This window comes from Rhea americana, unplaced genomic scaffold, assembly GCF_003343005.1.
Source record: "Rhea americana isolate MKP2758 unplaced genomic scaffold, rheAme1 scaffold_78, whole genome shotgun sequence".
NCBI lineage: Eukaryota > Metazoa > Chordata > Aves > Rheiformes > Rheidae > Rhea > Rhea americana.
Genome location: NW_028186956.1, coordinates 2679392 through 2706869, shown reverse-complemented (window position 1 = coordinate 2706869; position 27478 = coordinate 2679392). Strand labels below are relative to the sequence as shown.

General features: G+C 37.3%; 1 protein-coding gene across 1 annotated transcript in view; it reads left to right on the top strand.

Moving 5' to 3' along the window:
* GNAL (G protein subunit alpha L) overlaps positions 1 to 27478 on the top strand; it is a 126507-nt gene that overhangs the window by 35932 nt on the left and 63097 nt on the right. The window contains exon 6 of the mRNA XM_085322492.1: positions 27265 to 27362. Within this exon, the coding sequence (XP_085178618.1) occupies positions 27265 to 27362 (98 nt within the window). The remainder of the gene's footprint in view (positions 1 to 27264; positions 27363 to 27478) is intronic.

Here is a 27478-nt window from a genome sequence, read left to right as displayed (position 1 = left end):
ATCATAAGGAAATAAATAAGGACCTGAGATAAACACTTCTAGATAACTTTTATTTCTGCTTCTTTATTTTTGTATGGTCATATTTCATTTTATATTTACAGAACCTTAATGTTTAAACTGCAGAAACATTAATCAAACTATCAGTATGCAATGATGGGAGATGAAAATCCACTTCTAGTGTATGCATTAAAAATAGTCATCCTTTTATATAGGAAATTAGTGCTAATTTAAATCTGTTGCTGATCATTTGAAGAAAAAAAATTGCTTGTAGTAAGACTCACTTATCTTTATCCTGAGGGATAAATGTAAAGGTATTTTTGAACTCTTCTCTAYACTATGAAAAAATGATGATGTAAATATATAATGATGAAGAGATGCATGAGGTAAAAATTTTGGTAGTGCATTTGGATCTAATTGCACAAAAACAGGATTATCCTGTCAAGTTTCCCCTTATTTCTGTGAGATRGTTTGTAAAAGTATAAAGGAGCCAGTGGAACAGAATGGAGCAGACAACATCCGTGGAAAGCAAAAAGTAGGTTATTGCAGAGACCAAAACTGCAAAACACTCAGGGATCTTCCAAACAAAGGAGACCAACTGGTTCTTTAAAAGAAGGGACCTTCCAGTTTGAACCATTTGCCGTTATTCACTGGACACTGGCATCCTGACAGAGTATCCCTCCCTCGGACATTCCTTTCTCACTAGATATATAATTATTCCTTTACATGTTGTCATAGTTTTAAGCTCCTGACTCAGATTTCTTAAATACCATGCAAGACAACTGCATAGTCTCTTCTCAGAAATGGGGGTTAGGGATAGCGTGGAAGAAATCACAGTTGCTCTCCACTCTAATATTCTTTTTTTTCCCCATGGGTTGGTTGTCTGTGCTTTCAAGGAGACAGAGATTTGCAAAATGGAAGTTTTCTAAAGATCTCTTATGCTCAAAATCTCTATTAATAAAAAAATTTCATCTTTTGGGCGTTGGTGGTACTTTGCATCTCTCAGGCTCTGCAGTCAGGTKGTCCCTTCCTGTAATCCAGAGGGACACTGCTGGTCCCAGCTGCACTGGTAGGGTCACTGTATCACGCTTACTGTCTCAACAGCGTGGTGCTTTGTAGGCCCCTAAACCTGAGAGCAACCTGCTACCAAATCAAACCTTTTGAGCTCATCTCTCTCACTGTGTAATCCGGATTGTTGCAGACAGCCCTATAGTGAAATATGATGGAAGTAGTTAGGGAGGAGCATGTTTCATTCAGCTGTGCAAGCAGATGGTGCTGCAGTAGAAGCTGGGCACTCRGCAAGAGATGTAACCGATAATCTGCATCCTGTGAACCAGCCGCTCAGGGGTGCAGCAGTATCCTCATTAGTCAGAAGATACACATATCAATAGTAGGCAAGATATTCATGTTACTGTGTTGTGTGATGCAGACCTCTCTGCAAACAGGCCAGRTGTGACTTCTCTCTGTTCTGCTCAGGCTGGGGAGATGGTTGATCTAGTTCATATGAATGCGTGACAGAATAGGGGCAATTCTTTTATATGCCTTTTGTTGCCTTTCTATTTATCCATCACAGAGCAAGGAAAATAAAATAGCTCCAAAAAATGCCGATTGTTCAAACATAACCAAAACATAAAAGTTCCTGGCATACATCAGTTGTCTTAGGAAAATCAACCAAGTTTAATTGCTGGCACAATGTGATTTATTTTTTTAAAAAATGTTTTACCGTAGCCCCATTTTCTTGCTTGCTGCTTAACTTTTATGGCAGATGCCTTTGTATTTTAGGCCAAAATTTGAATTGTTGAGTTTGAAGCAGAGAGCCTACTTCATGTCATTACTGACATGCATTTAGAAATTTGTTGTTTTTTCCTTTGTATAAGCTTGCTTCAGAGTAAAATAACTTCTCCAGATCTCTCAGGTTATTTGTTGAGTTTTAGAAGTACTTTTGAGTTTCATGTGCTTTTCAAAATTTAAAGTCTAGCTGTGGGGCACTGTTTCAGATTTCTTTGCAATCAGTGTGTCTAGTTTTTGATTACGGAAATAGCATGAAAAGTCCTTTTGAAGATCTGAAACTTAACATTACATAGCATTTCTTAAAAGCCAATTAGTAGCTGCACCCTGTGTAGAAAAAGGAACCATTTACTTCCTTCTTTCAAGTAATATTTTATATCCCAATMGTCCATTCTTACGGTAACAATGCAAGAAAGAGAAGCTGGGCTTGCTGGGTTTTCTTAAGAACATATTCTTGAATTAATGTATTTTAATTAAGAATTCAGAAGAAGTCTAAAAGAACAATTACGAAAATTTTAGAAAGCAAGACTTAGCACACTTCTATTTGTTACTGTATTACTGTGTTACTGTTAACATTTTGAAAATGGACATTTGTTTTATTATGGTTATTTTTTATTTCCATTGATATATGCCCTTTTTTTAAAGCTAGGATTACATGTGAGATAGACCAAATAGTATCTAACTACTTTAATTATGGCAGAAGCTGTTATGTTATGACATTAGAAATTGTAGGTTTATTTTAAAAGGTAAGGCTATGTGGAAAAGAGCAGCAAACATAACATTGCGTCATTTAAAAAAAAATCATRTTCTTCTCCAACCCTATTTTTTGTAGATCCTTTTTATTAAAAACTCCCTGACTATAAACACGTATATTTTTGACAAGTACACAATAAAGGTGGTACAGTTGTGGARAAAACTATTCTATTCAACTCTTCACATAGGAGTTGGACAAAACTGAGTYGGAGTCATGATCACTAGGAAAAGAGGGGAATCACCTCATTCTGTGGAGCAGAGATTTTAGTAACATTTCTCTTTAGGAAGTCTGAGTATTTCTGTTATGAGAAACTGCATTTAAAGTACTGGTTTCCAGCTCAGACACAGATCAGGATACTACATCTTCTAAGTATTAAATACTCAATAATTCACCACCAGTATTCCTAGCATTAGGTAAACTTTGAAAGTGTGACATTTTGCTTGGTCTGGGGTTTGCTTGATTATTTTTTACTTCAAAGYAGAATTCTTTAGAAGTTCTGTCCAATTTAAATTGAATTTCTAGAGTGTTTTGCTGCTTTCATTTTGATTTCTGTCTGTCCTAGGCAGAACCCTATCTCATAGGTTTTGAAATTGAACAGCTGAGAATTTCAATTGTTTGTGTACACCTGGAATATATTATTTTAATTGTTTTATAGTGCCAAAGAAGATTAAGTCTCCAATGTTCATGTTGATTCTAGAAAAGTTTGTTTCGGTTTTCATGTTTGCAAAAGTTTGCGCGTGCTCATGATTTTGATTGATCATTTAGCGTTCCAATAACAACTTAAATCTTGTATTTTTCCAATTATTTAAAGAAATGCTGTTTAAATTTAACTGAAATGGAGGAAAAATTGTATTCCTCTTCATTTTTAATATAGGGACTTTTTTTCATTCTCATTCTCTATTCGTGGCAACATTTATGGCAGATCCCTAAAACAGGTATAGTGTAGTCAACGGTGGAACTATTTCAGCAGCTGAGACCTAGGAGGCCAAAAACGTAAGAAATGTATGTTGCTTGTTTAGAATATCCATCCTTCCCCAAAACATATTTTGCACTGTGGATGAAGTGCTCTGATTATTTGAAAGTTAGATCATATATTGGTGTTGATCAAGGCAATTTGTAACAGAGATCTAAATAAAATATTGTAGGATTAACAGCTATAGTAATTATTATCTTTAGGCTGTTGGCCACAGTTCTATCAGTGGGAGCAATACCATGCATGTACATTTTTTTAAAACCTGTATGTGTCATAACAGGTGAGGAATTGGACAGGAAGCAGTTTTTGCAAGTACCATGAGTCTTTCTGGAATAATATAGKTATTTATTTTCAAACTGTCTTCTGTTTCTGTGTAAAACTCCTTCCTTACATAAGGACTTTGAAAACGTGATGGTGAGGTCTGAAAACATATGAGCTTTTTCATCCTACTTGTCTAAATAATTTTTCATTGCTCTCTAATACAATATATAAGTTGATATCTCATGTCTGTGTACTGAGTGTTTCTTTTAGATATAGATGTCACACTTGTACTTTGTAGACAATGCATGCGCCAAAAATATTTCATAAAAGGCAATGTGTGTTCCTACAGTTGAAGGAAGGACACTTGAAATCTGAACATGATTTTGTGGCAGTGGGCTATTTTAGTAGGAGTGAAAGCTTCATGAAAAAATGCGGCTCCTGTCTACTTCCACTGGCTTTCAAAAATTTCACTGCTGTAGAAAAATTGTGCTGTATTGAGAGGGCAGTCATATGGGAAAGGATAAAATAGTGTTTCTTTTATGTCACAATATGTTATTAGAATTTTTTTTGCTTTTCTAATAGCTGAGCTGTAAGAAGAAGTGTTTCTGTGTAAAGACATTTCAGGGAAGTGTGATGAATAGATTTTATTTTTATAACATTTTATTCCATATTTCTGAATATTCTGATTTGAAAGATAATTGAAAAAAAACTACTTTAAAAATACTGATGTATTGGCAAAGATTTTGTAAGCTGTCAGAAATTCTGATTTGCCCCAGTTAAAAAGAGCTACTGCTGCTGTAGAAAGAACTGTACTATAGCAACTTCAGAATGCATATGTAATGTTCAATTATGAGTTACCATAATTAAGGGGATCATGCTTGTCCATGTCCTAGCAATAGTACGGAAATGAAAAAGTAATACAGTAGTGACTTGTTGTGCTGTTAACTTAAAGGACCGATTTTCAGGAAATGGTTTTATTACTATGTATGCAGAGCAGATGGGACCGTAGTGTAATGTTGTATCTGTGTGCCAGTCATCAGTAATTTTGAAATAGTGTTTTAAAATGACTGTGTGTTGTGTTTTTTTTTTTTTCCCCCTTGAATTAGTGCTGACACATTTGGAAGGTTTCATGAGCTGTGAGTGTAGAAGGGCTTTTTTTCATGTTTATTGGCTTCCGTTCTTGCCTGCCTTTATGGTATTAGCACGCTGCCCCCCTCACCTAGGCAAAATGGGAGCTTTGTTTTCAAGATCTTCAGAGCCTCAGAAGGATGAGTGCCTTAACCTGGTCATAAGGGGTCTTTTCCCAGGATGTGAACTGCATCCTGAAGTCCACAAAAAGTATAAAGTCAGTCTTTAATAACAAACGCTTACACAAGGCTTTGAGAGTGATCAGAAGGGACAGCCACACACATCCAAAATATACATTGATACCTGCGAGTAAGGAAACTGTGAGAAAGTAGTGGGGTTTTGAGGGGGAGAGGTGGATCTTGCTTTAAAACAGAACAAAAAAATATGTAATTGYTAATGAAGCATCCTAAGTATTTAAATCCATTGAAGTTTATCCCTATTTAAATGTAACAATATTAAAGAGAACAGATTGGTCACTCTAAATATACTTTCATTGCTGCCTGGAATGGAGTGTATTTTTCTGTGAGTTTGCATGTTGCAGCTATTGCAATAAGAGTCAATAAGTCATTTCATATTAAGTTGTAATACTCCTCATGTTTATAATAGCACAAATACATCAACTTCATAAGAATATATATTTTTGAAATTACAGCTTATTGGAAATGAAAATTTTTTGATGCCCTTAATAACTGAATTATTTAAATCCTAAATGCATTTGAGGGGAAGAGGGCATGTTCTAACAGTCAACAATTATACATCTAACTGTTCAGTCAGAACTAGAGTTGATAAATGTGATGTCCGTGATTGTAAATACAGCTGCTCGTTGATTTTTCAGTGCAGCAACCCTTTGGCTGAAAATGCTGACTCATTGAAACCAAAAGTTTTTAAGAATCCGGTAAAACTTTACAAAGCATTTCCTAATAACACAGGCTTCATGCGCAGCTGGAGAGGACTTCCAAGGAAGCCCGAGCGCTCATCTGGGAAATTCGGCTTTCCACATCAGAGGCTTTTCAGCCTCTGATCTCTCCTTCCCCAGAGGACTGGCAGGACCAACTTACCAGCTCACGCAGAGATCCTCTTTCTCTGTCCTGGGTAATAAAGATAGACTTAGCTCTGAGTGATGATGAGATAAGAGTGCWTATACTCTTTTTTAAGTACCTGTAGCATACGAGAAGTTTCCTCCTAGAACTGTTTGTATATTGTTCACTTTGTCTAGTGTTGTGTCGTTTTACTTTCTAAACAGAAAGTGAAGGTCACTGTGTAAGGAAAAAACATCTAAATCCATTAAAACCAGACAATCTCAGTCAGTATACATACTAGTACTTCTGCACACAACTTGAACTGATGTTGCTAAAATGCATCCCTGTCTCCTCAACACCCAGAGCAATAACCAGGAAATAACTAGGTTATTATGCACTTCATCTACCCTTTCACTTGCTAGCTTTCCCTTTCAGCCTCAGCAAGTTTCATCCCTATAATCATAGCCTATATGTCAGGGCTTTCAGTTTGAAAAGGGTGTAGTCTTGGCTTCTGTACTACATGGTTGGATGTTGATGTGTTTTACTGCTTTGTAATAATTTATATGCTATATAGTTCCAAATATGATTCCATATTCATAAGTATTTCTGAGGTATTATAACTACATGTACATTGTGGGGAAAAATGAATGTTCTGGATGTGGTTCTTGCATAGAAATAAGAGAATTAAAATAACAAAGGAACACCTATGCAGTGATTATAAAATAATTACGAAGTCTTATGTTTGAGGATATGAATGTAGGACCTAGGGTACACCAGGGTAGCAAAATATAGTGGGAAAAAAAAATCTGAATCTTAGGAAAAACAGGGAGTCCTGCCCCAAGTATCACTGCTGCATAAATAAAGTCTTGTTTAAGTCTTGCACAAGAAACTTGATAAAAATAAAGAAATTGTATTCTATATAAAGAATAGTCTCAAAATCGTTTGACCACAGAAAATACTAATTCTTATAAACGGAAAATCCCTTAGGAATTTTCTTGAAATAAATAGATTCCTAAAATAGGGAGTCATGTCTTTATTTGACATTTGTCCCAACTTCACATCAGTCGTTTTGGGCAAAGCCAGAATGCAGCTATAAAAATCCACCTTTTATTTATCTCTGAAGTTTAATCATTGGCAAGTTATGATTCTTACTGATAGTGTTCATAACAATCTACTTTTGTTAGCATGTGTGCATTCCCCAGAATGCWCTTTTGCCAGAGTGGTGTGTGATTCATTTAAGGAATTGGATTGCAGAAATAAGTACTGGGTTGAGTATTCTGTGAAAGGGTTACCAAATGTTTTCCTTGTCTTTATGCAAACATCTATATAGAAATCTAGATACTGCTTACATTCTTTGCATGTGGTGATGTTACTAATTTGAGAAAAGTGYGGTTTTAGCTGCAACATGATTTATTTTATATTATATAATGGTAACTATCGACAGTGGCCAGACAAAAAGGGATAAGAATTTGATTATAAATGATTATGGAATAGTTTCATTAGTATTTTAAATGCAAAACTAAATTTTGGCTGTAGGAAAATGGCATAAAAGATGTGTTTTGGCTTTTAAGGTTAATAACACTGAGTATTGTGTGAAGTCCCTGTCTGTTTTTCTAGTGTTACACATCAAGCATCATTTTTTGATTTAATGGTGATACAGAAGTTAAAAGGTGAATACAGGCCTATTCTAAAACCAGTGAAGAAAAACTTTTTCAAGTGACTCTCTCCACCTTTAAAGTTATGTATTGCTTACCAGTTACTTTTTTTCTTTTGAAATGCTTTCTTATTTTACTGATCTTCTCATTTTTTTAAAGACATGCAGTATGCATTGGTTAAGAACAGAAATCTTAACCTCTAGATGAAAATAGAACTGCAGAATGCTGGTAATAGCCATTCAAGTGTATTGCTGGACTTCAGTAAGAAATCTCTGCAGTAGGTTGTCAATAGATTTTTATTTGTTTGCTTGCTTTACAGGTTAATTTGAAATAAGGAAAGAAGGATAAACCTCAACTGTTTCAATAGAATTGAAAGTTATTTTAGCAAGCATCCTTTAGTGAAAGTCTAAACATATTTAAAACCTAATTGAAATAAAATGAAKATACATTATCACATGTGAGGTGAGGTAAAACAAAACTTCCTCTAGAAACCCATAGCGTAGAGGCAGCAGAATACAATGGGGTACCAAATTTTAAATGCAGTCACATTTGCTATTTGTTTGGGGGTGGGAAGGTTCTTTGTTTTTTCAGAGATCTCCAGAGTTCATAGGCAGAAATGCCTGTAGACCTTTCAGTCCCTCTCAACTGAGTGCTTTAAGTAATGACACTTTTTTCTGCTCCTTATCCTTAGAAGATCCTCCAGGACAGGTAACTCTCATGCTAAATCTCTATGAATGATGCACATTCTACCACCTCTTTTCTTCTTATCAGCTGTGCTAATTCTATGAAACCTAATGTTTGGCTCCTCTGGGCTATTTTCCCATAGTTCCTCGAAGGGAATAGCTCAGGGTAGCTATTTAGGGTCTTTTACAGAGCAACGATTCAGTTTCATGAAAAGTGTTGAAAGTAATGGAATACGCAACTTTTTCATTTTATTCTCTCTACTTTGGCTATTACAGATTTGCTCCTTTCCTTATCAGCAAGAATACAGAGTTGCGTCATAATCTCCCAAGTTAATCAGGTGTTCATAAAATTGCGAACAAAGAGGAAAACAAGTTTTGAGTCACTGTATTCAGTCTGGCATATAATATATTCTGAGAAGTTTCCATTTGTCTCTTGTTGTTCTTTTGCTTTCTCCTTGGCTTTGCACTGTTAAACTTTGAAAGTAATCCAGCATACCAAATTTGCACAGTTGTTTTTTTTTCCTCGTTTAAAAACATAATCAGAATATGTTCCTTAAATTATTTATTGCCTATCATTTTATAAAATGTACATTGAAATCTATTGCTTTACTGATACTGGACTGTCATCCAGCAAAGCATTTAAAACAGTGCTTTACTATAAACATCAGCTTATAAATTTATAATATATTGGGAAATTTTTTATTTTGCCATGTGGAGAGTCTAACTTATTTTGGCCTCAGGAAAGGTGAATTGCTGCAAGAGAGTGCATTAGTGGATTTTTAGCATTAACATTTCATTAGATGATGTATGGGGAAAAGTGGTGTGAAGTCTGCATGTGGTAGGGTTAGAAGTGCCTATAAAAGTTGATCAGACTCTTGAATTATGAACCTTGATAGATTTATTATGTTACTCTAAGTTTTATTTTGCTGGATACAATATATTATTTCTCTTCTGTTGAACAATTTTATGACAATACACTATTTCAGCAACTTTAGAGTAATACTACTAAGTATTAAGCCCAAAATTTAAAAAGATATAGCAAAATTCTAAAAAATACTTGCATTCGCAAATCTTTTTTCAAAAGAAAATCTACTTCTGTCTTCAATCCCTTAAGAGACAGAGAGAAAAGCAAATGTCAATCAAATGTAAAATTTACAGTGTAAGTCTTCATTTCTGTTACGTTCAAATCATGTATCAGAGTTGGTGTCACACAGCATCAGTTCATTCATTCCAAACATCAATTTTGTTTAAATTACGTCAAATATAGCCATTTCAATCTAACTACAGGCCTAGTTTTATGCCAAGTTATTTGTCACAATGCTCTTTAAAGTATCTGCTAGAGGCTTTGAGTAACTTGCACACACTAGTATGTCCTAAGTGACATACTTTCCACATTAACGTCGTTTGTCCATTGACAAGTCTTTGTGATTTCAGAAAATGAAGAAAGACTTTTGAATGCCAAGAAAAATAATTTAAAATCACTCTTTTATGCAATACTTTATTGAAAAATACTGCAGAAGTGCAGTTAAGTCATAAGATAGCATCACTCAGGGCATTTTTACAGTCACCGGAGGGTCACTTCTGGAGGTTGTAAATTCTTATCAAGTGAATAAATTAGTTATTAAGGCTGACCTTTTATCCTTCAAGGTTCAGAAGTGCCTCTTAAGAATTCTTAATTTCCTGTTAGGAATATTTATTTTATTTTTTCACTATTCAGATTATTTGGAATGCTTTCTGATTCGCTGCAAACAGTGAATTAAATAAAATTATATTGAAAACTATATCTTGCCTGCCAGCCAGCATGTTAAAACAGGGGAGTTCCCCACCTGAGAAGTGTTTTTGGTCATCTTGTACAGCTCATCTGAAAGAACAGGCTCTTTTGCATGGGAATACACCCGGATTTAGGCCCGTATCCTCGCTACSGTTGCGCACCACCACCTTCCTGTGCAAAGGTGGAGCATCTCCTTCTGTGAGCTGTGGTGCTGAGGAGATTCCCACCTGCTGATTAGTCCGTTCGGGATTTACTCCTGCAGGGCTGAGAGCACGTGAGTCTCCTCTTTCCCATCTCCCCAGCCCGTCTGCCTTTGGGCACACGAAGGATGGCACCTGCACAGCCCATCACACATCTTTCTATGATACTAGTTAATAGGATGAAACTTTTTGCTGCTGCCACTGACTTAAAACTTCAGTGCTGTTTAATAGTGGGGCCTAAGCCTAAATGCAGTCCTGAACTGGCTTTCAAATATTCCTCCTTCTCTAAGTAGAGAAGTACTGCAGCTGCTACGAATCAGAGTGTTTCTTTCAGCAATTTCTCATAGAGAACATATGTATAGGTCTGAGAAGATTTTTCACCTAAAAAACTGTACTTTACGAAAATAGTAATAATAATAGTGTACAGACTTGAACAAAAATAGTGATTGTAGTAAGCACTTTCCTGCTTAAGTTCTTCACTGTCCTGGAGGATGCGCTGAGGCAGTGAGATGTTTGTAAGGCTCTTGCTTCTCCTGCTCTCCTTCTTGTGTGAGGCTTCTCCCCTGAAAAGAAGAAGCAAGCTTGCTTGCTTGTTTGGTGTATGTCGGGGGGGTTGTTCGGCTGGTTTCAGTCAGCTGGACGAGGGTTTTCCTAGAACCATGGGCATTTTGCAAGCAGTGCTCAAGAATCAGCTTGTCAGTGACAGTGGACAGRGCAGAAATATTCATGGTTCGTATCTGTGCTGTTCTTGCGTTGCAAAAAAATAACAYAAAATCCAGCAGTATACTTAGCTATTCACGTTTAATATGCTCCCATAGACATCTATAATTTCCACCAGAGAGTTTATCCAATCATAGGGTCCAAATCATCTCCATAAACAAGTATTTCCAGTAGGATACTGTACTTTTTGTAACATAATTTGTCTGTTACAATCTGTTATTCCTGCTAGATGCTGAAATAGATTTAGTGTTACAAAACACATTTAAAAAATAGGAATGATGTGGCAGATTCATGGAGTGCATGGTCCAAATTCATCAGAAACTGAAAAAACAAGATTAAAATGCTGAAATTGATAGTGCTGTAAATCAGACAGGCTAATTAGTAAAAAGGATAACAATATACTCTTGTTTTCCCTCTTTTTTATCATTTCTGCAACAAACCAGAGTTTAGACAACTCTAAGACTGTTTATTTTTAAAAATACTTTATAAACAAAARTCTCTCTAAAACAGAGAAAATATGCATATTCCTATTTGCTTGGTGGTCAGCTCTGTCTTCTAAAGATCACCGTGGTGGTTTTTGCATCARCTTAATACAGAAAGGGGCTTTGCCTGATGAATAGAAAATGCAGCAAATTACAAAAAAAGTGCAGCCATTCTGGATAGCCCATGAAAAAAATAGACAAGACTTGTGTGTAATAAAAAGAATATTTGGGGAAAAAATCTTTGAAAATTCCTGAACTGCTCCTTYTAATCACATTAAAAGTATCTATAAAAGCATAAAGCATAAGAAAAGGACACCTGCTTCTTTAAATSTGCAGTCACTCTGGTCTAGTAAGCTAGAAGGCTGGTAGGTAACGTGTAAACTTTTTGAATCACGGTTTAATTTCAGTGTAAGTATTTTTGTGAAATTTGTCATTACTTAAATGCTGCGGTAAGAATCARTTGCAGTTTTCACACATCCCAACAGGTCTAAGCTTTTTTTAAAGCTGAAAAGAACGGGATCAGTTGCTCCATTTAGGGCTGTACTTGACTATGAAGGTTGCAAATCCAAATCACAGATGTTGGTATGCAAGTAGGTGTGTTAATCACATGTGTGCTAATTTTAAAAATGTTGTGATTTATTTTGGTTAGATTATTATTAAGGTTTGATGAGTAGCAAAATAACCCAGAAAGATGAGAGAAAAGCTGACAGATTTGGACGCTTTGTTTTATTTGTATGTTTAATGTTTTAACAAGGGGGATGGAAGGTGGATGTAAATACCTGTATTTTTTATGGCTTGTGATCTAGTGATATGATCATATAGCAGCTGTTCTGTGAGAGGTACATTAGATAGTCTGCAGGTTTTTAACTTAGTTCCGGAAATTTTATCTTTCGTTCTGCTAAGAACATTGTGAGGCAGATATCTTTACAGTTGCTACATGGGAATGCAGTGTGATATAACAATAAATTACATTAGGGAGTTGCTAATGTGGCTACAAATCTGCAAACAGAARATTTCTATGCCAAAGGTTCAACTCTGCATTTTAGGATGTACTGGATTTATATTGCCCTAAAAAGACTATTTCTGTATATTTTGAGAGCTGTTTTAGTTGCTTTAAAGTTGCCACTATCTTTCTTCTTGAATGATGCAATTAAGCTATCAGAAGTTCTCTTCTATCAAAAASTTTTGTTCACACCAGGTTTTTGCTCTCACTCTGCTGTTATCTAGCAGGTAGGAATTTCTCACACAATTTCTCACRGATGTAATTATTCTAGCAAGACTTAAAGACTTACAGCTCATCACTGCCTCCAAGCAAACAGAACAGTCTACCRATTTGCTGTAAAAATTGTTACAAGTTTTCTTTAACTATATAGAAGCTATATTCTTTTTGTGGTTAGCCCATCTAGTAGTTGAATGAGTTACCTAAYGAAGATGTAAATTTTATTTTAAATGTTACATTTGTTTTATGATATTCCATAGTACTTTTGTTGTCCTTTTTCTTCCTAAAAAGGATGACATTTTTCTGTTGAATCTCTGCTATCAGCAGACTGTTTTTAGGAACTTTAATGCAGTTTTCCTCTCAAAAATGTTTAGTACATTCGACTTCTCTGAGCCCAGTGGACAGGAACCAGCTAGTATTTTTGGTAACTGATAGTAAGTCAGTTCACTGAGGTATCTGAACTTTGATGTCTATTTGAGAAGAGCCTTATAATTTATGTAACTGAAGCCAAATACAAAGATGTCTAGCAATAGCTTTASCAGACTCCGAAGTGCCTCTTGGATAGTGCTAACCGGTTTGCTTCGGTAGAAGCAGGTTGTGTTTTTATGTTTATCTCGTTCCTTGCTTCTGAAGGGAAGACTGTGTTTGAGTGCTCCCCTGACAGTGCTGTGCCACGAGCAGCAGGGCCGGTGACGGAGCGCACGGTAATTGTGTGTCAAGGGGCTGTGCACTGACTGTAATCCGCAAGGAGATAATAAACAGATACGATCACAGATCAATTATTGACAATAGACAACCGTGTTTACTTCTRCTATTTTAAAGTTTGCTGTGAATATACGCACGTAGGTTTTATCCTTGTGTGTGCTGGGTTCTCTATTTATTGCTGATCTGTTTGTGCCTCATGGGTGCCGTCTTGTTTCTTCTAGAGATGYGTAAGGTACTGATAGATGTCCACTGCTGTCATTGTCAACAGCAGTTTAAGACTACTGTTGTATTAAAATGGTCTTTTCACTAACTTTTAAATAATTGTGCAGGAGATACAAGCAGTCTGCTTAAGCTGTGCTGAGGGGACAGTTGTGCCAACCAACTCACCAAGTGCAAATGATGGTGTTTGGCCAGTGATTATTTCCAAAATTTTGGTCTGCAGGCTTACACAGACGCAAAACTCTGTTCACGAAAAGAGATTTGCATTAACTGCCTTTTCTCCAAAGGAAATTGGGGAGGAATTTGATCTCTCCCCTGGCTTCTTTCTGATAGTAGATTAGCCTTGGCACACTGCTAGGATTTTGGATAAAGCCTATCCCAAAACCAACTATGGTTCAAAAATCTTGCCTAATCCATTATGACTGAAATCGCTGATGGTTAGTGAAGCCTGGCATAACAGTTATACTTTATGTACTTGAATAATAAAAGTATCAGGAGGCTCAAATTAACATCAGGGTCCCATTGCAACATATGCTTGGCTATGCAACAGTAAAATGTCTTTCAACCTTGCAGAGGTTACAGATTTGCTGCCAGTCTAAGGCCTACACGTGCTGAATGTGAAACCATGCATCACTGAAAGATAGAATTAAATATTAAACCATGTGGGTAAACATTAAGAAACTAGAAATCTGGCAAATACAGCCCCTTGAAGATCTAATTTATAAAATACTTGCCTATTCTTTATCAGATTTTAAGACAGTTTCTAAAAAGTAGTATATCTATACATGATATAGAATTAACTACTATGTTTAGAATTATTTTTGATCTGTAAAAAGCCTAGCTTATATAGGGGATGTGAATGTGCCTTAATTTAGAGAATGGAAAAGTCATATAACTTTTCTGTAAGTGGATCATAATTCTGATGTGAAGAGCACTATTCTTTTACAAATTTTATCATAACTTCATGTAAATAATGTTGTGTATAAAATTTACATACTAACAAAAGGATAGGCAAAATTAGATAGCTCTCATTTTAGGTGCAGTACAAATATAGCTTCAAAGTATAGAAAGCAAATCCTGAAAACCAAGCTTYTAATTAAATTTCTGTATCGCAGGAACGGAGCTTGTCATGAGATCCTCTAAGTATCTCAAAAGATATTTGGAATATTTAAAAATAAAATTCGATCTATGAAAGGTATATGAGAAAGCCACAATTTTTTAAAAAAGGAAAAAAAATGAAACAATTGTATATGAGAGAAGCATCTGCATTTAGCCAAATGTAGCATATGCACAGCATGGTTGATCTTTAAGAAACACTAAAGTCTAGCTGAAATCTCAAAGAACTCATTGGAATCTAGATTACACCAAGCCTGTGATTTTTATTTTATTGGAAATATAGCTGCTTTTTCTTTTTTTACTTCAAAAATTACTATTTGCATGGAATGGGGATATTCTCCAAATACTGTTTGATGTATTAAACTATTTCATAGTGTAACGGTTAGRATTAGCTGTGACTGATTTCACTTCTGTACTGAGAGTACACTACTGTATGTAGTATTTATATACATTTTCTAGTTTAACTACGAAAAAGATTTATGAGGGAAATTACGAAGAAGGCTCTTTCACTATTGAAATGCATTTCAGCTTTGAAAAAAATGAAAAAATGAAAAAAATCAATGGATCAAAAAATTATGGATCAGTGGTTACATGGAGGGAAAGAGAAGATAGATTTTGTTTTATTTTTACTTAAAAGTAACTACTAAACGCTATGTTACTGACTTCAATTCTTGCAAGTTTCTAGTTGCTTAAAGGCTACGCTCTGCATTACACCTCCTTTTAGTATCCTTCTAGGAAACACTTTAAGAGATAGGAATTGCCTTTATGCATTTGCAGCCCAACTGTATCTTCTTCAGTGATTCACCAGGCATCAGGAGATCTGAAGCAACTGTTTGTGGAATGGACTTTCCTTAGAAATTTAGTGTGATTGCTACTGCAAGTCATTTTTGTTTTGGTTAGTGAGTTTTTGTAACAGAAGGCAACTCCTTGTCTGAGTTTTCCTTGCATTGGTTCAAGGCAGCRCTCACGATTTGCACATACCTACCCAGTGCTTTTTTTTTTTTTTCAGATTCCAGGTCAGTAGAATTAAGTCAGCTCACATTTTTCCTCAGCCAGATACAGCGTGCAGTCGCCCGTTTTTGTTCGCGTACAGCCGGCCCCTTGCGTGGAGGTTGCCGTTGGCAATGCGAGGTGCCTGGCGGGCTCTGCGGCACGGGGCGCAGGTAGGGTCTGAAGGCAGCTGGGGGAGAAGGGGCTGCCGGCCTGCTCAGGGGATCGCCTGGCCATCTCACCTCAACTGTTGCAACTTTTGTTGTTTTTTTTCCTTTTTTTCCCCCTGCCCCAGCAACAGTCCGTTCAAACTCACTAGTTTTATGTTTTACATCAGCGGGCAACACTTCATTTGAGGGCAGTTTGGTTTTGAATAATCCAAAGAAATTTAGTTCTTACCATTGCTGAGATGAGCATGAGTCATTTCTTTCTTTTTAACGAACTGTAGCAATGCTTGCCTTTTAAACTGAGGGAATTACCTGTTTGTGTTATTTCATTGAATTCAATTATTTTATCTCATGTCCTTGCTTTCACATCACATGCTGAGATTCATTAACAGTTCTTTGGCAGTCACAAGACACTAATCATCTGTTTGCAATATTGATCAGCAGCTTTCATGTTAGATTATATTTGGAGTGAGAAATAATCCTGCAGTTAATAGTAAATAAAAGCCTGGGAAGAAAGGGAAGAAGCCAGCTTAAGTTTATGTGAAGTAGTGTTTTCAGGTACACTAGGAACTTCTGCATCGTGGTAAGCTGGAGCCCCTTAACAACTTACAGCTCTGAAATTTAAACAGAATTTCCCACCCACAAGTTGTTCGTTCTCTTTTCCCACCCACAGCTTGTCCATTTTCTCTAGTCACCTATATTCCTGCCTACAGATGCTCTTTTTCTGTTGATTTCTATTCAACAGAAAGAGTCTTTGGGGCTCCTATCAAATTRAGCAAGAAATTACTTTCCTTTTTGAGCAGTGAGAACAATTTTGTTCATCACCTAATAAAAACTACTTAGGTTCTGGTGCCTCAGTAACTTCATTTGTTACTGTATATACACTCYTTCTATACCATATGTAATAAAATGTTATCATCTAAGTTTACTTTTAAATTATGTACTTTGCAGAATGGTAATGAAGAACAAAACACTAGGAATTAAAATCTTGCTTTTCTAAAGTAAGCTAAACTTCCTCTGACTTAATCCAAAAAGGCTGATGTTCAGGGCTCACCAGCACTATGATTCATGGGGGCTGGCAATATGACAGTGCTGAAATTGATATAAAATGTGGCCAAGATTTATTTAAAAATGGTGTGTTGCTTTTTAGAGCTTTATCAGGAAACCTTAGTCKTACTAACTGGTAAGACACATTAAAGTAGTTCTCCTGTAATAAATGTTGTGAGTACATGCCTTCAAAGACTGGCATCCTTTAAAAGTGTATTACTTTAAGATAGTCAGAATTGCTAATTCTTGAAGTGGCATCCACAGTCTTTTCCTAGAGTGGTTCTTAAAGGCAAAAGCCATCAGATGGATAAGACAAGTTTTTCCTTTGGAGTTCCTTATTTATATATTTATTCCTACATTTGTCACTGTTTATTTCAACAACATTTTTATTTGCTGAAACTCAATTTGGTTTAGTCAGGGATATCTAATAAAGACTTCTGTTTCCTCTTCCTGCTGTTAYAAATATATCAAAATGAACAACTTACTGTATTGCAGCTAGTCAGTCTTCTGCACATGGACGAAGACAAATATGTGTCAAATAAAAGGGATAGAGTTGAAGAATATAGATAAAACTTGTGTAGAAGAGTCAGAGGCTAAATAGATTTGGCAGCAGTGAACGAACTGTTCCATTACCTTCTGGTTTAATCAAGAAAAGAGAGTTSCTTGAGTTTCAGATCATGCCTGTTAGTCACATGATGTTGCCAGCATTTATTTCCGAATCATATCTGTAAAAGGAAATGGGAGTTCTCAGTCCTTGCAAACCACTTGTCTGGTAGGAAATCACTTACRAATTATAAAGTAGGTACTAGAGCATGAAATGATTCCTTAATGCATGACCTTCAAAGCTTRTTTAAGGAAAACAGCTGAAGTTGTGAGTTGAAGAAACTTTTCATACTACAGGAATAATATGGCAAGCGGTAGACCTGACTGTACTTGCAGCTCGTTGATAGTTGTCTTCGCTAGAAACCATCTGCAGAAGAGATGCGGATTTGGGCATTGCCTCCCTCACCTTCAGGATCCTGGCATCAGTGGGGTTTTCCCACCACCTCAGAAATGAAAACTGAGCTAGTTCTGTAAGAATGGTCAGGAAAAACCATAGGAATAACTTGCCTAGGGGTTAAGTTCTCCTCCTCAAAAGGTGATAAGTGTACATTCAGCCTTGTATCTTTGAAGCAGTGACCAGGAATTAACTGTGTGATTTCCACTGCTCTGTTCATACTCCACCAGGCTACCAGTGTTTTGGTACTGATTTGTGTAAAATTCATTGCAACCTGAAAAAGACAATGTCTTATTATATAGCTAATAAAAACTACAGTCAGGCACAATACTACTCCAAGTTAAAAATCATAGAGGATTCAGATCTCACTGTCTGACATGTTGCCAGCTGCAGATGATTATTTTTGGCTTGTATTTTGAAAATATCCTTWTAGTGTTTCCTGCTGTAAATGCCTAAAATTTACCAGTCTATACCATCTTATAGCCATCGTTCTCACTTGCCTACCAATCCCTTCATCAGGGATCACAGAGGGGTTTATACCTAATCACTCACTAAACTTTGTATTGTTTTATAAGGTAATAAAGTATCATGTTCATTACAATTTGTTACACAAAGGGATAGAAGTTAAATGTATCCAGAAACAAAAGCAGTTATAAAACTGCTATAGGTTGTTGTATTGGGAATGGACTTCACTATGTCTGTTCTTAAATAATTAGATAAAGATACAAATTTAAACACACAGAAACTATATGCTTATACAACACCATTACTATTTTAAGTGCTGCAGATCTCTCACTACAGGTGATACCTATGWTTATGCATTTTTCAGTAATTCTTTTCCTTTTCTAAACTCAAAATTCTACAAAGAAATCTATGTAATCAATGTGTTGATCACAGTGATAAACTACCTGCTACCGAATTTTGTAATGTCTTAATACATTTCTGATGTCAGTATTGCAAAGTTTTGTTTGCTGTTCAGCACTTGTGGATTTACCTCATGCTTTGTCAGACACTGTCCACAAAAAATTCTCTTTTGGGGAATTATAGCAATATTTGACTTTTTCCTTTCCTTTCCTTTCCTTTCCTTTCCTTTCCTTTCCTTTCCTTTCCTTTCCTTTCCTTTCCTTTCCTTTCCTTTCCTTTCCTTTCCTTTCCNTTCCTTTCCTTTCCTTTCCTTTCCTTTCCTTTCCTTTCCTTTCCTTTCCTTTCCTTTCCTTTCCTTTCCTTTCCTTTCCTTTCCTTTCCTTTCCTAAGTGCTACATAAATATGAAGGGCAGAAACATAGCAGAATTGTGTAACACACCCACGATTATTTTTACAAATAATTTAAGAGAGGAATTGATTAAAGTGTAGATGTCAAAATGTGCATTTGGGGAGAGGATCTGACACAGACGAAAACAAAACACCTTCAAGGAGAAGAATGTGCATGAGTTTTGCATCCTTGGCACAACACCTTCTTTAGGCATCACACACACTAAATCATATGCTAATATTATTTCCCTTATTTCTCTTAGCAGAGAGCATGTTCAGATCCACTCAAAATAGCAGCATTCTAGGATTTCTGATGGYGAACTGAAAGTTGAAAAATACAATTAAAATGAAAAGCCGGAAGACTGAATCAGAGACTGTTGTTTTAAGTATGATAAAAGCTTCATTATCTAGCTTAGAAAAAAAAGCTGTTATTTAAGAAACAGTAGAGAAAGAACATGGAATTGCTCTTTGGTTTATAATGCTACCAGGTTGATCCCTAAATTCTGATGTACTGAAAACACAAATTTTGATGCACTGAAAACACAAATATACACACGGGTTTTTTTGCTAGTGTGATCCAAAGAATTCTTAGAAATATTTTAGTATTTGAGAGCATGTGCTTTGACAAACTGTAAACTTAAAAATGCTTCAATATATTTCTCCAACTCTGTAGATGAGCTTGTGGTCTATGACAGTAACCCTGTTGCTTCTTATGAAGTAACGTGGCAGATGGGACGAGCTTCTAGAAGGCAGAAGTAGAAATGATGAGGTGACCAGTCYGATAAGCCAACTGCACATGCATGTGGGAGATGTGCTGTCTAAAGAGCAAGACCTTAAAAGCCAAGTAGCAAAAGCAGTTCAGGAAATGGACTTACAATATGCTACACTGGTTGCAGTCATAGTTTTTGAGCATTTTCAAATAGCTCCACATCTCATTAATTTTGTCTAGCTATGATGGTACATGGTAGCTATGTGGAAATAGTGCTTTTATACCTTTCTAACTGTTCTTTGTTTCCCAGGGTTCTTTGCGTACACTTCTAGGTAGGATAAGTTTCTCCTAGAAGTTAATGAGTTAGTTTTGTTTTCTTGGAGCGTAAGATGCACAGACATAACGTGTTTTGTGAGGGTCATACTTACCATCTTCCCATGTTCAACTCTATTGAATTTAAGTTAAGCTTGGAGCTGACTGCTTATGCTTCCTTAAAACTGTTGCTTCCAGCCTAAAAGGAAATGCAAACAGTGGAAATGTAGTTTTAGCCTTTTTTCTCTCTCTTTGATAGATCGAAAGTTAGGTTTTGGAGGAGGGTTAGAGGCAAAACTGCTGATTTGCCTATCAGAATGAATCACTAACTAGCAAAGTAATTGCATCGATTATTACACGCCCACAGACTACAACAGAAAGTACCTTGCAGGATTGAAGGTTATCTTTTCCTTAAAGGTTTCTGCACAATTAAGCTAACATAGGCGCTTGTGCTTGAAAGATCTGAACCCTACTGCAAAGCATGGTCCCTGTGTGCTAGTTGACCATTGTTGCATGATTTCAGCATTTCCAGTGCTATTACTTAATGAGAGTGTTAAGTGATGTATTCTAGCTCTGGTTTTAAATCATACCTCTAGTTGCCTGTCGTTGCTGCAGGCATTAGGAGTTTGAGCAGCTGCCTTTTGTATACCTACAGCAAAGCAGTTGCCTTGTTAACCCAAATGTTTCATAAAGGATTAAGAAGTGGAGCCRGTGGAGCCAAGGGGGACACTTCTGTCTCATAAACAATTATCAAGGTTTATCAAGGGACTCGGCTTGTTTGTTGAAGAGGTAACTGAGCAGGCTTCCTTCTCTCTTGGGTGTTTTACTTGAGACTTTACCCCATGATTTCTGCACTGAGTCCATGTAGAAAATTCCTGATCCTACATCTCCTGTTACATTTTCTAGGTATTTGGGAGTGAAGAGTGTTTTTCACAGAAAATGAGTTGTGGCACTTKGCACAAGCAAACCGGTAGCAATCGGAGGCATCAGGTCTGCTGTGGGTTTCYCGTAACATTAGTTTACAGCTGCCTCGGTTAAAAAAAGAAAAGAAAAAAAAAGTTCAATAGATTCCAATTGCAAAGTCAGACTCTCAAAATTAAGATTTCCTATGCAACTCCTCTATATGTACGCAGGATTACTTAGAACATTTTTTAGATTTCTTTTTCCTATAAGGTCCTGTGTTGGTCACTAAAGAGAAAAGCCTGTGCACAGAAAATAAAAATATACAAAAAAAGTGTAATAAAAGGTTGTTCACTTGACTTAAACTCCATCTCCCTGCTACCTGCCTGATTTATTGGGCAGGGTAGAGGGTGCTGACTGAATAAAATACCATTTTTTTTTGGTTCTCATCATTCACCCTGAAACCCCATGTATTATTCCCTCAAGTTTATTCACTCAGCACTTAAATTTATTACAGCTGTTCAACCTTCTTTTTTWAAAAAAGAAAAAAGCAGATGATTTGTTGTTTTCTACACTTTAGGAAATCTTAGCTGTTGGATTATATTATATTGAACTGTTGTGTGTATTTTAYGAGAAGGTAATAATTTGTGATTTAAAGATTTCAAGGGATTAAGAAACTGTGATGTATAGCAGTATTGCACTGTTGAGAACAGATAGGGGAGTGGTAACAGACTGTAGAAATACCCAAGACAAAAAGATATTTTAGTAGCCTCCAGAGGGAAAAGTGCTTCTGGTCCTTTGACTGGATTTGTAGCTCTGTAATGATTATGTTGGTCAGGATATATGTATAGACACATAAAAATTTTATTTGATTTGTTTTTCTTCATTCTTAGCAGTTATGTTGTGTRGAGTTAAATTCAAAGCACAACCCATTCAGAACAGAACGGTTGTGGAAGTTTGTCTTTAATTCTAAAAACACAAGTCTGAAACTGAGAGAAATGAATAACAAGAAAATAAAAAGAACCCAATGAAAGCAGCAGGTGGTTTGAAGGCTCTAGGGTACTGGAGGTAGTTGAAACTCCCGAATTTAAATTGTCCTAATCTTGTCAGGTTGGTGTGCCAGCCTGACTTGTGGGATCTGTTGCTGGCAGCCCGGTGGCTTGCCGGGGCGCCAGGAGGGAGCGGGGCCCCTGCAACCCTGACTTGCCTCCCTCGGGCGTCACAGCGTTACCCGTAAGCTACCGCTCTCTTTTCCCCGCAAAACGTGTCCCTCGCTCGGCACGGAGGCCGTGCAGCGCTCTGGCAGCGGTCGGGGCGCGCGGGAGGCGTCTGCTCCCCCGGGCGGRGGGACGGCAGCCGGCCCAGAGCTCCTCCGTCACCGTCCCGATAAATCCCGTGCATCCGGGGGATGCTGCCTGCTGGAGTCACTGGAGGTCTGGGAGGTCTTAGCATGGCACCAGTAAGGAGCTGGGAGGTGCAGCTTCTGTTTGGTTAAGTACGCGGGAAAAGAAGTAGTAACTGTAATCCAGAAAGGAGGGGAAGACTGTATTTCACACCCTCAGCGCTAGGAGGATGGAAATGTTTAACATTTGTCACTAGTTGCACTTCTTTTAAAACATCATCGTGCTGATTAGCGGGTTCAAACTGTGCTTTAGGTGAGAAATTATTTTACAAGACTGGCCTGAAGGGKAGGAGAATAGGAGCGTGAATTTTGGCTCAAGGGAAATGGATCTTATTTAATGTTTTTCTAACCAGATATTTGCAGGTTTGTAATATATTAATAGAAGAAATATACTGAGTAGAATAAAAAATACTGTGGCAACTTCCACATCCCAGTTTCTGGGAGGCTGAAAGGTGCCATCAGGATAGCTATTAAAATGTATGCTCCATCTGGAAGGAAGACTGGAAGGAATCTTAATAGAATAAAAATTATATTACTGACCTAACACGAACTTTTGTAGTTTGCAAGCAATTAGACAAAAAGTTCTGTTTCCAAAATACAAAAAGATGTGTTCATAAAGATACGCAGTTGTATAATCTCTACTAATATTTATTCCCAATTTAGACAGCTGAGAAGTGAAACAATTCCATTTTTTAGCTACTTGAAAATCTTTCGTGGGAGTTATAAGGGGGAGGAGGTTTCTAAGGTAACGCACCAATAAATAAGTTCATTTCCAAAATAAGGAAAATTAAGTTTGAAAACAGGCTGTAACTTCTGTTAGGCCGAAGCAGACAGTAGTGCTATTGAGCCCTAGCTGCACTGCATCTGCATTTATTATCTGTATTTTTTTCCTCTTGAAATGCATTGTTTTGTACAGAAATGCATTCCCTCCATTTTTATCAAGTCGAAAATGTCTGTGGAACTAGGTACATACAAACATCTCTACAACACTTTTTAAAATTTAAAATATAGTCCTGGTTATGAGCATTCTGAACTGATGTCAAGGGCCTACATTTATGTATATCTTAAACTCATTTTACTTTGAAAAAAAGAAAAGTGGCCATAACATGTTTGTGTCACTTCATCATTTTTAGATGATGCAGGAATATGTACGTAGAACAAAAGTTATATGCAAGTGAAAAGGAAGCCCAGAGGTGCGGGGCTGATCTTTTGGGATTGTCTCAGGAAGGTGAAAAAAAATTTCCAGATAGATCTGTGTTAGTAAAAAAACAAAATTGAGATACTGTATATCAGACTTACAATTTGATCACATCAAAATTTTGGTGTTCATGTAGTCTGATGTTTGCTATAAATGCTTAGATAACTGATGTAAATTAATTTATAAAGTACCTGTAATTCCTGAGAACTGAGACATCATTGTTTACTTCTCTAATGTTTGCATTTAAATGCTATATTAAAAATTAACATTTATCATTTCAGATTGTATTTGTATTAGCAAATGTAATTATTTGTGTGCCTCTGTCTCTCAGGTCAAGTTTGGATGGTACAAAGCTGTTTTGTTTTTATGGATATGTCATGATATGGTTTTTTTTTCTGGGTTTCTTTAGGCATAGTACACTATTCCTAGTTTCTCTCCAATATGCTGAATACTTATAGTCAATTAGTCGGTAGAGGTCGGCTGCCTGTGCTTTGCAGACCTCATCACTGGGTCCCCAGTGATTTCCAAGGCATGTTTTCCCATGTCGAGGTTTTGTCACCTGACTCTTGACTTTTAGGAACTTCCGAACAGCGCTTGCTAAAAGTCAGAACCCTTCAAAAAATCTCAGTTTGAACATCTAAGAATTTACACTGAGCAAATTTTGCAGGAGCGCGTCCGCGTTCTCCAACCTGCCAAGCGCTCTGGCTCTCCCCTGCGAGAGCCGCCCCACGCCGGGGACGGCCCCGCGATGGGAGCGCGTCGCGTCCATCCGGGGACGGCTGCCGGACGGCAGGTCGGGCAAAGGGTGCCCGGCTGCAGGGGTTGAAGCTAATGTGGTAAATAGCTGTTATCTGCACGCTGTGCTACGATCCAAGCGGGCTGAGTCCCAGTGGAGTAGGTAGTTTTTTGGCACGTGTGAGCAGGATGGTCCTGCGTRCTTGAGTGCGTCTCGTGGGAGCCTTCGGCAGCAGAGGAGGAGAGAAAGTACTGAAGAGGACATGAAAGAGGAGAAGGGGTTAAAAGCAAGTGTGAAAGTTGGATCGTGGAACGTGGTGTCTTGCAACGAAGCAGGATTTTTCTGGAAGGCTTTAGTCACCCGGGAAAAAAGGATGGGGTAGCTGTGTGGGAGGCAATTTGCAGACAAGTGTACTCCTCTGCAGTAGATTGGTACATTTTAATGAGGTAAGTATATTTGCTCTGTTTTATAGGATTTGCTTTGGACTGGAAGTCATTTTAAGCAGACTGCTTTGAGATATAATGGTCAGGTGGAAATATTTGAAGCGTATTATGTGGAAATCATGTATTGCAGCATGTTTGTAAGTTCTTAGGAAGCAAGCTGTTTTCACCGAAAGCCTTCCTCTTTTSCAGGAGAGATTTTAAGGGCAGGTAAAGCTCAGAGAGGAGGTAAGAACAGAGGTGAAGTTGGAAGCTGCCGTGGCTCTGAAGTTTTATTTAGTTATTTAGTTATTCCCGTGCGCAGCTGTCTCTCAGTGCGTGCGTCCCCGAAGGAAAGGGAGCGTTTGCGCTGGCACCCTTTCCCTGTGGCCACCCCCTCGGGGCCGGCGGCCCCGGAGCCGTGCCGCGGGGAGCCGGCGGCTGCTGGCGGGACTCGCGGGGAAGCRGGCACGCCGGGCGGGCTGCGCTCTGCCACCGCCAGCGCTCAAGAACGTCCCGTGCTTTCTGGTATTTATCGTTACGACTTTGCTCTACTTGGGGTTTTTTTAATTCTTTCTTTTTCTTKCAGAGGCGTTCTCTATTACGTGTGTCAGTTTTCTCCTTTGACATCCTGTCCTTTCTTGAGCTTGTCTTTGCTTTCTTCCTACTGTAGGAAAGGAGAGTTTACACTAATCAGCATGACTTCAAGGTGTGGATGTGCAGTGTTGTGATCAACATTATATAAGTTGTTAAAATAACAAAATCGACCTGTCCTCATAACTCTGCGGAAGAAATTCCAAGGGCAGTATAAGCATCAGCCAACCTCTTGTGTTGTTTGCACTTGCTTAAATATCTCCTTTTCACTAAAGTTTGAAAGCTTACAAAAGAGTGAGTTTTACTGTCTCCACATTTCACACAATATATTTGGGAAAAAAAGGAAAAAAAAAAACATTCCTATGGTGATTTGGGACCTCCATGGCCATGTTCAAACTCAACTAAAAAATATCTCCCATGGTTTTCAATACCATTTGTTCTGAAAATCTTCTTCTTTTCTGTTTTCCTCTCCCTGAAAGTTTCATCAGTAGCTGGCAATCAGTTATTGAGAAGCAAGTACCTTGGTGGTACGTCATGGTGGTGGGATTCAGGATTAGGAAACCCAAACAGAATGTTACCAACATCTCCTGTTAGGAGCTTTGTTATTTGAGAGATTTTAATCCTAAAAAGGTGTGGAGAAGGACTGACAAACATGTTATGTCAACTAATTGTAGTTTACAGAAAAATTCAGAATTCAGACATTTACAGAATGTTTCGACAGAATTATAAGGAATGGTGGTTTTTATACTCCTTTTACGCTTAGGTAAATTGAACCATGGAAAAGTTAAGTACTTAGATGAAAATTGCAAATTTGTGACTGACCAAGGGGTTCTGGTGATTTAGTAGCCTTTTTAAGTTTTTAAGAGGTTACAAGCAATTTCAGTGTTTAAGTTGACATATTACTTCAATACTTCAGTTTGGACAAAATAAACAGATTCAATCTTCAAATAAGGAAGAATATATAGATATATATTCTTTTTATTTGCCTGACCATCCTTGGTTTAATTTCATAAAGCCTTAGCTGGAAGAATTCAGTTACGGTTTGGCTTATTATTTTGACTGACAGTTTTGGAGGAGAATGACTGTTGTGAGCCTTGTCCTACAGCAGGAGCTCAGGTGCTAGGGGCACCACCAGGCAGTGCTGGACCTATCGCTGCAGTTGGGGGTCTGTGTCTCTGTGTCATACACCCGAGCTATGGCTTCACCATCATTAAGGATAACTTTGATTCCTCTTTCGAATAATTCAGAAATCAGCTTGCCAGTACGTAATTCTGAACTGGGATGCATGGCACAGTGATTAGGAAAAGTGTCTTGGGCCAGATGCTGCGTGGAGAAAGCACCATCAAGCAAAGAGCCTGAAATCCCTGTAGTCAAATTAGTATGTTGCATGAGAAAATCCTGAATAGCAGAAAGTCCTGGTTTGGAAAAATAACACAATCTTTTTAAAGTTACAGACTGATGTAATTCTCTGATAACCTAATGTTTATAAGCTGAGCAGCTTTTTGCATCACTTTTGTGCCCTTAGCTTGACAGAAGGATAAATCAATTAAAAATTAAGTGAGCGTGCTTCTGCATTTGTACTGATGGTAACTTTTACATGTGGACTAGTGTGAAATTTTAGGGCAGTCTTCATTCCATACCATGTACTAGAAACAGTGCTGGCAACCATATGTACAGTGTATTTTACTATAATTTTGCTAATAAATGCTTTTTGCTTTTCATCTATAATGGTGTAATTTCTCGTTCTGCCAAATTATAAAGCATGAATGTTGGAAGAAGGAGGAACAGATTTAGGTCAGAGGTTGAAAAGATTGAGAAATGTTCTCATATTTGTTGCATTTCCAATTTTCAGGAGTTCTTTGAACATGCAAAAAAGCTCTGGGATGATGAAGGCGTAAAGGCATGCTTCGAGAGGTCGAACGAGTATCAACTGATCGACTGTGCACAGTAGTAAGTGTTTATTTTTGTGGAATTAATTACAAAAATGTAATAATTTTTAACAAGTTTGAAAGATATATTTATAATTTGCTACCTCTGGGAGCTTTTCAATGGAGCAATTAACATTC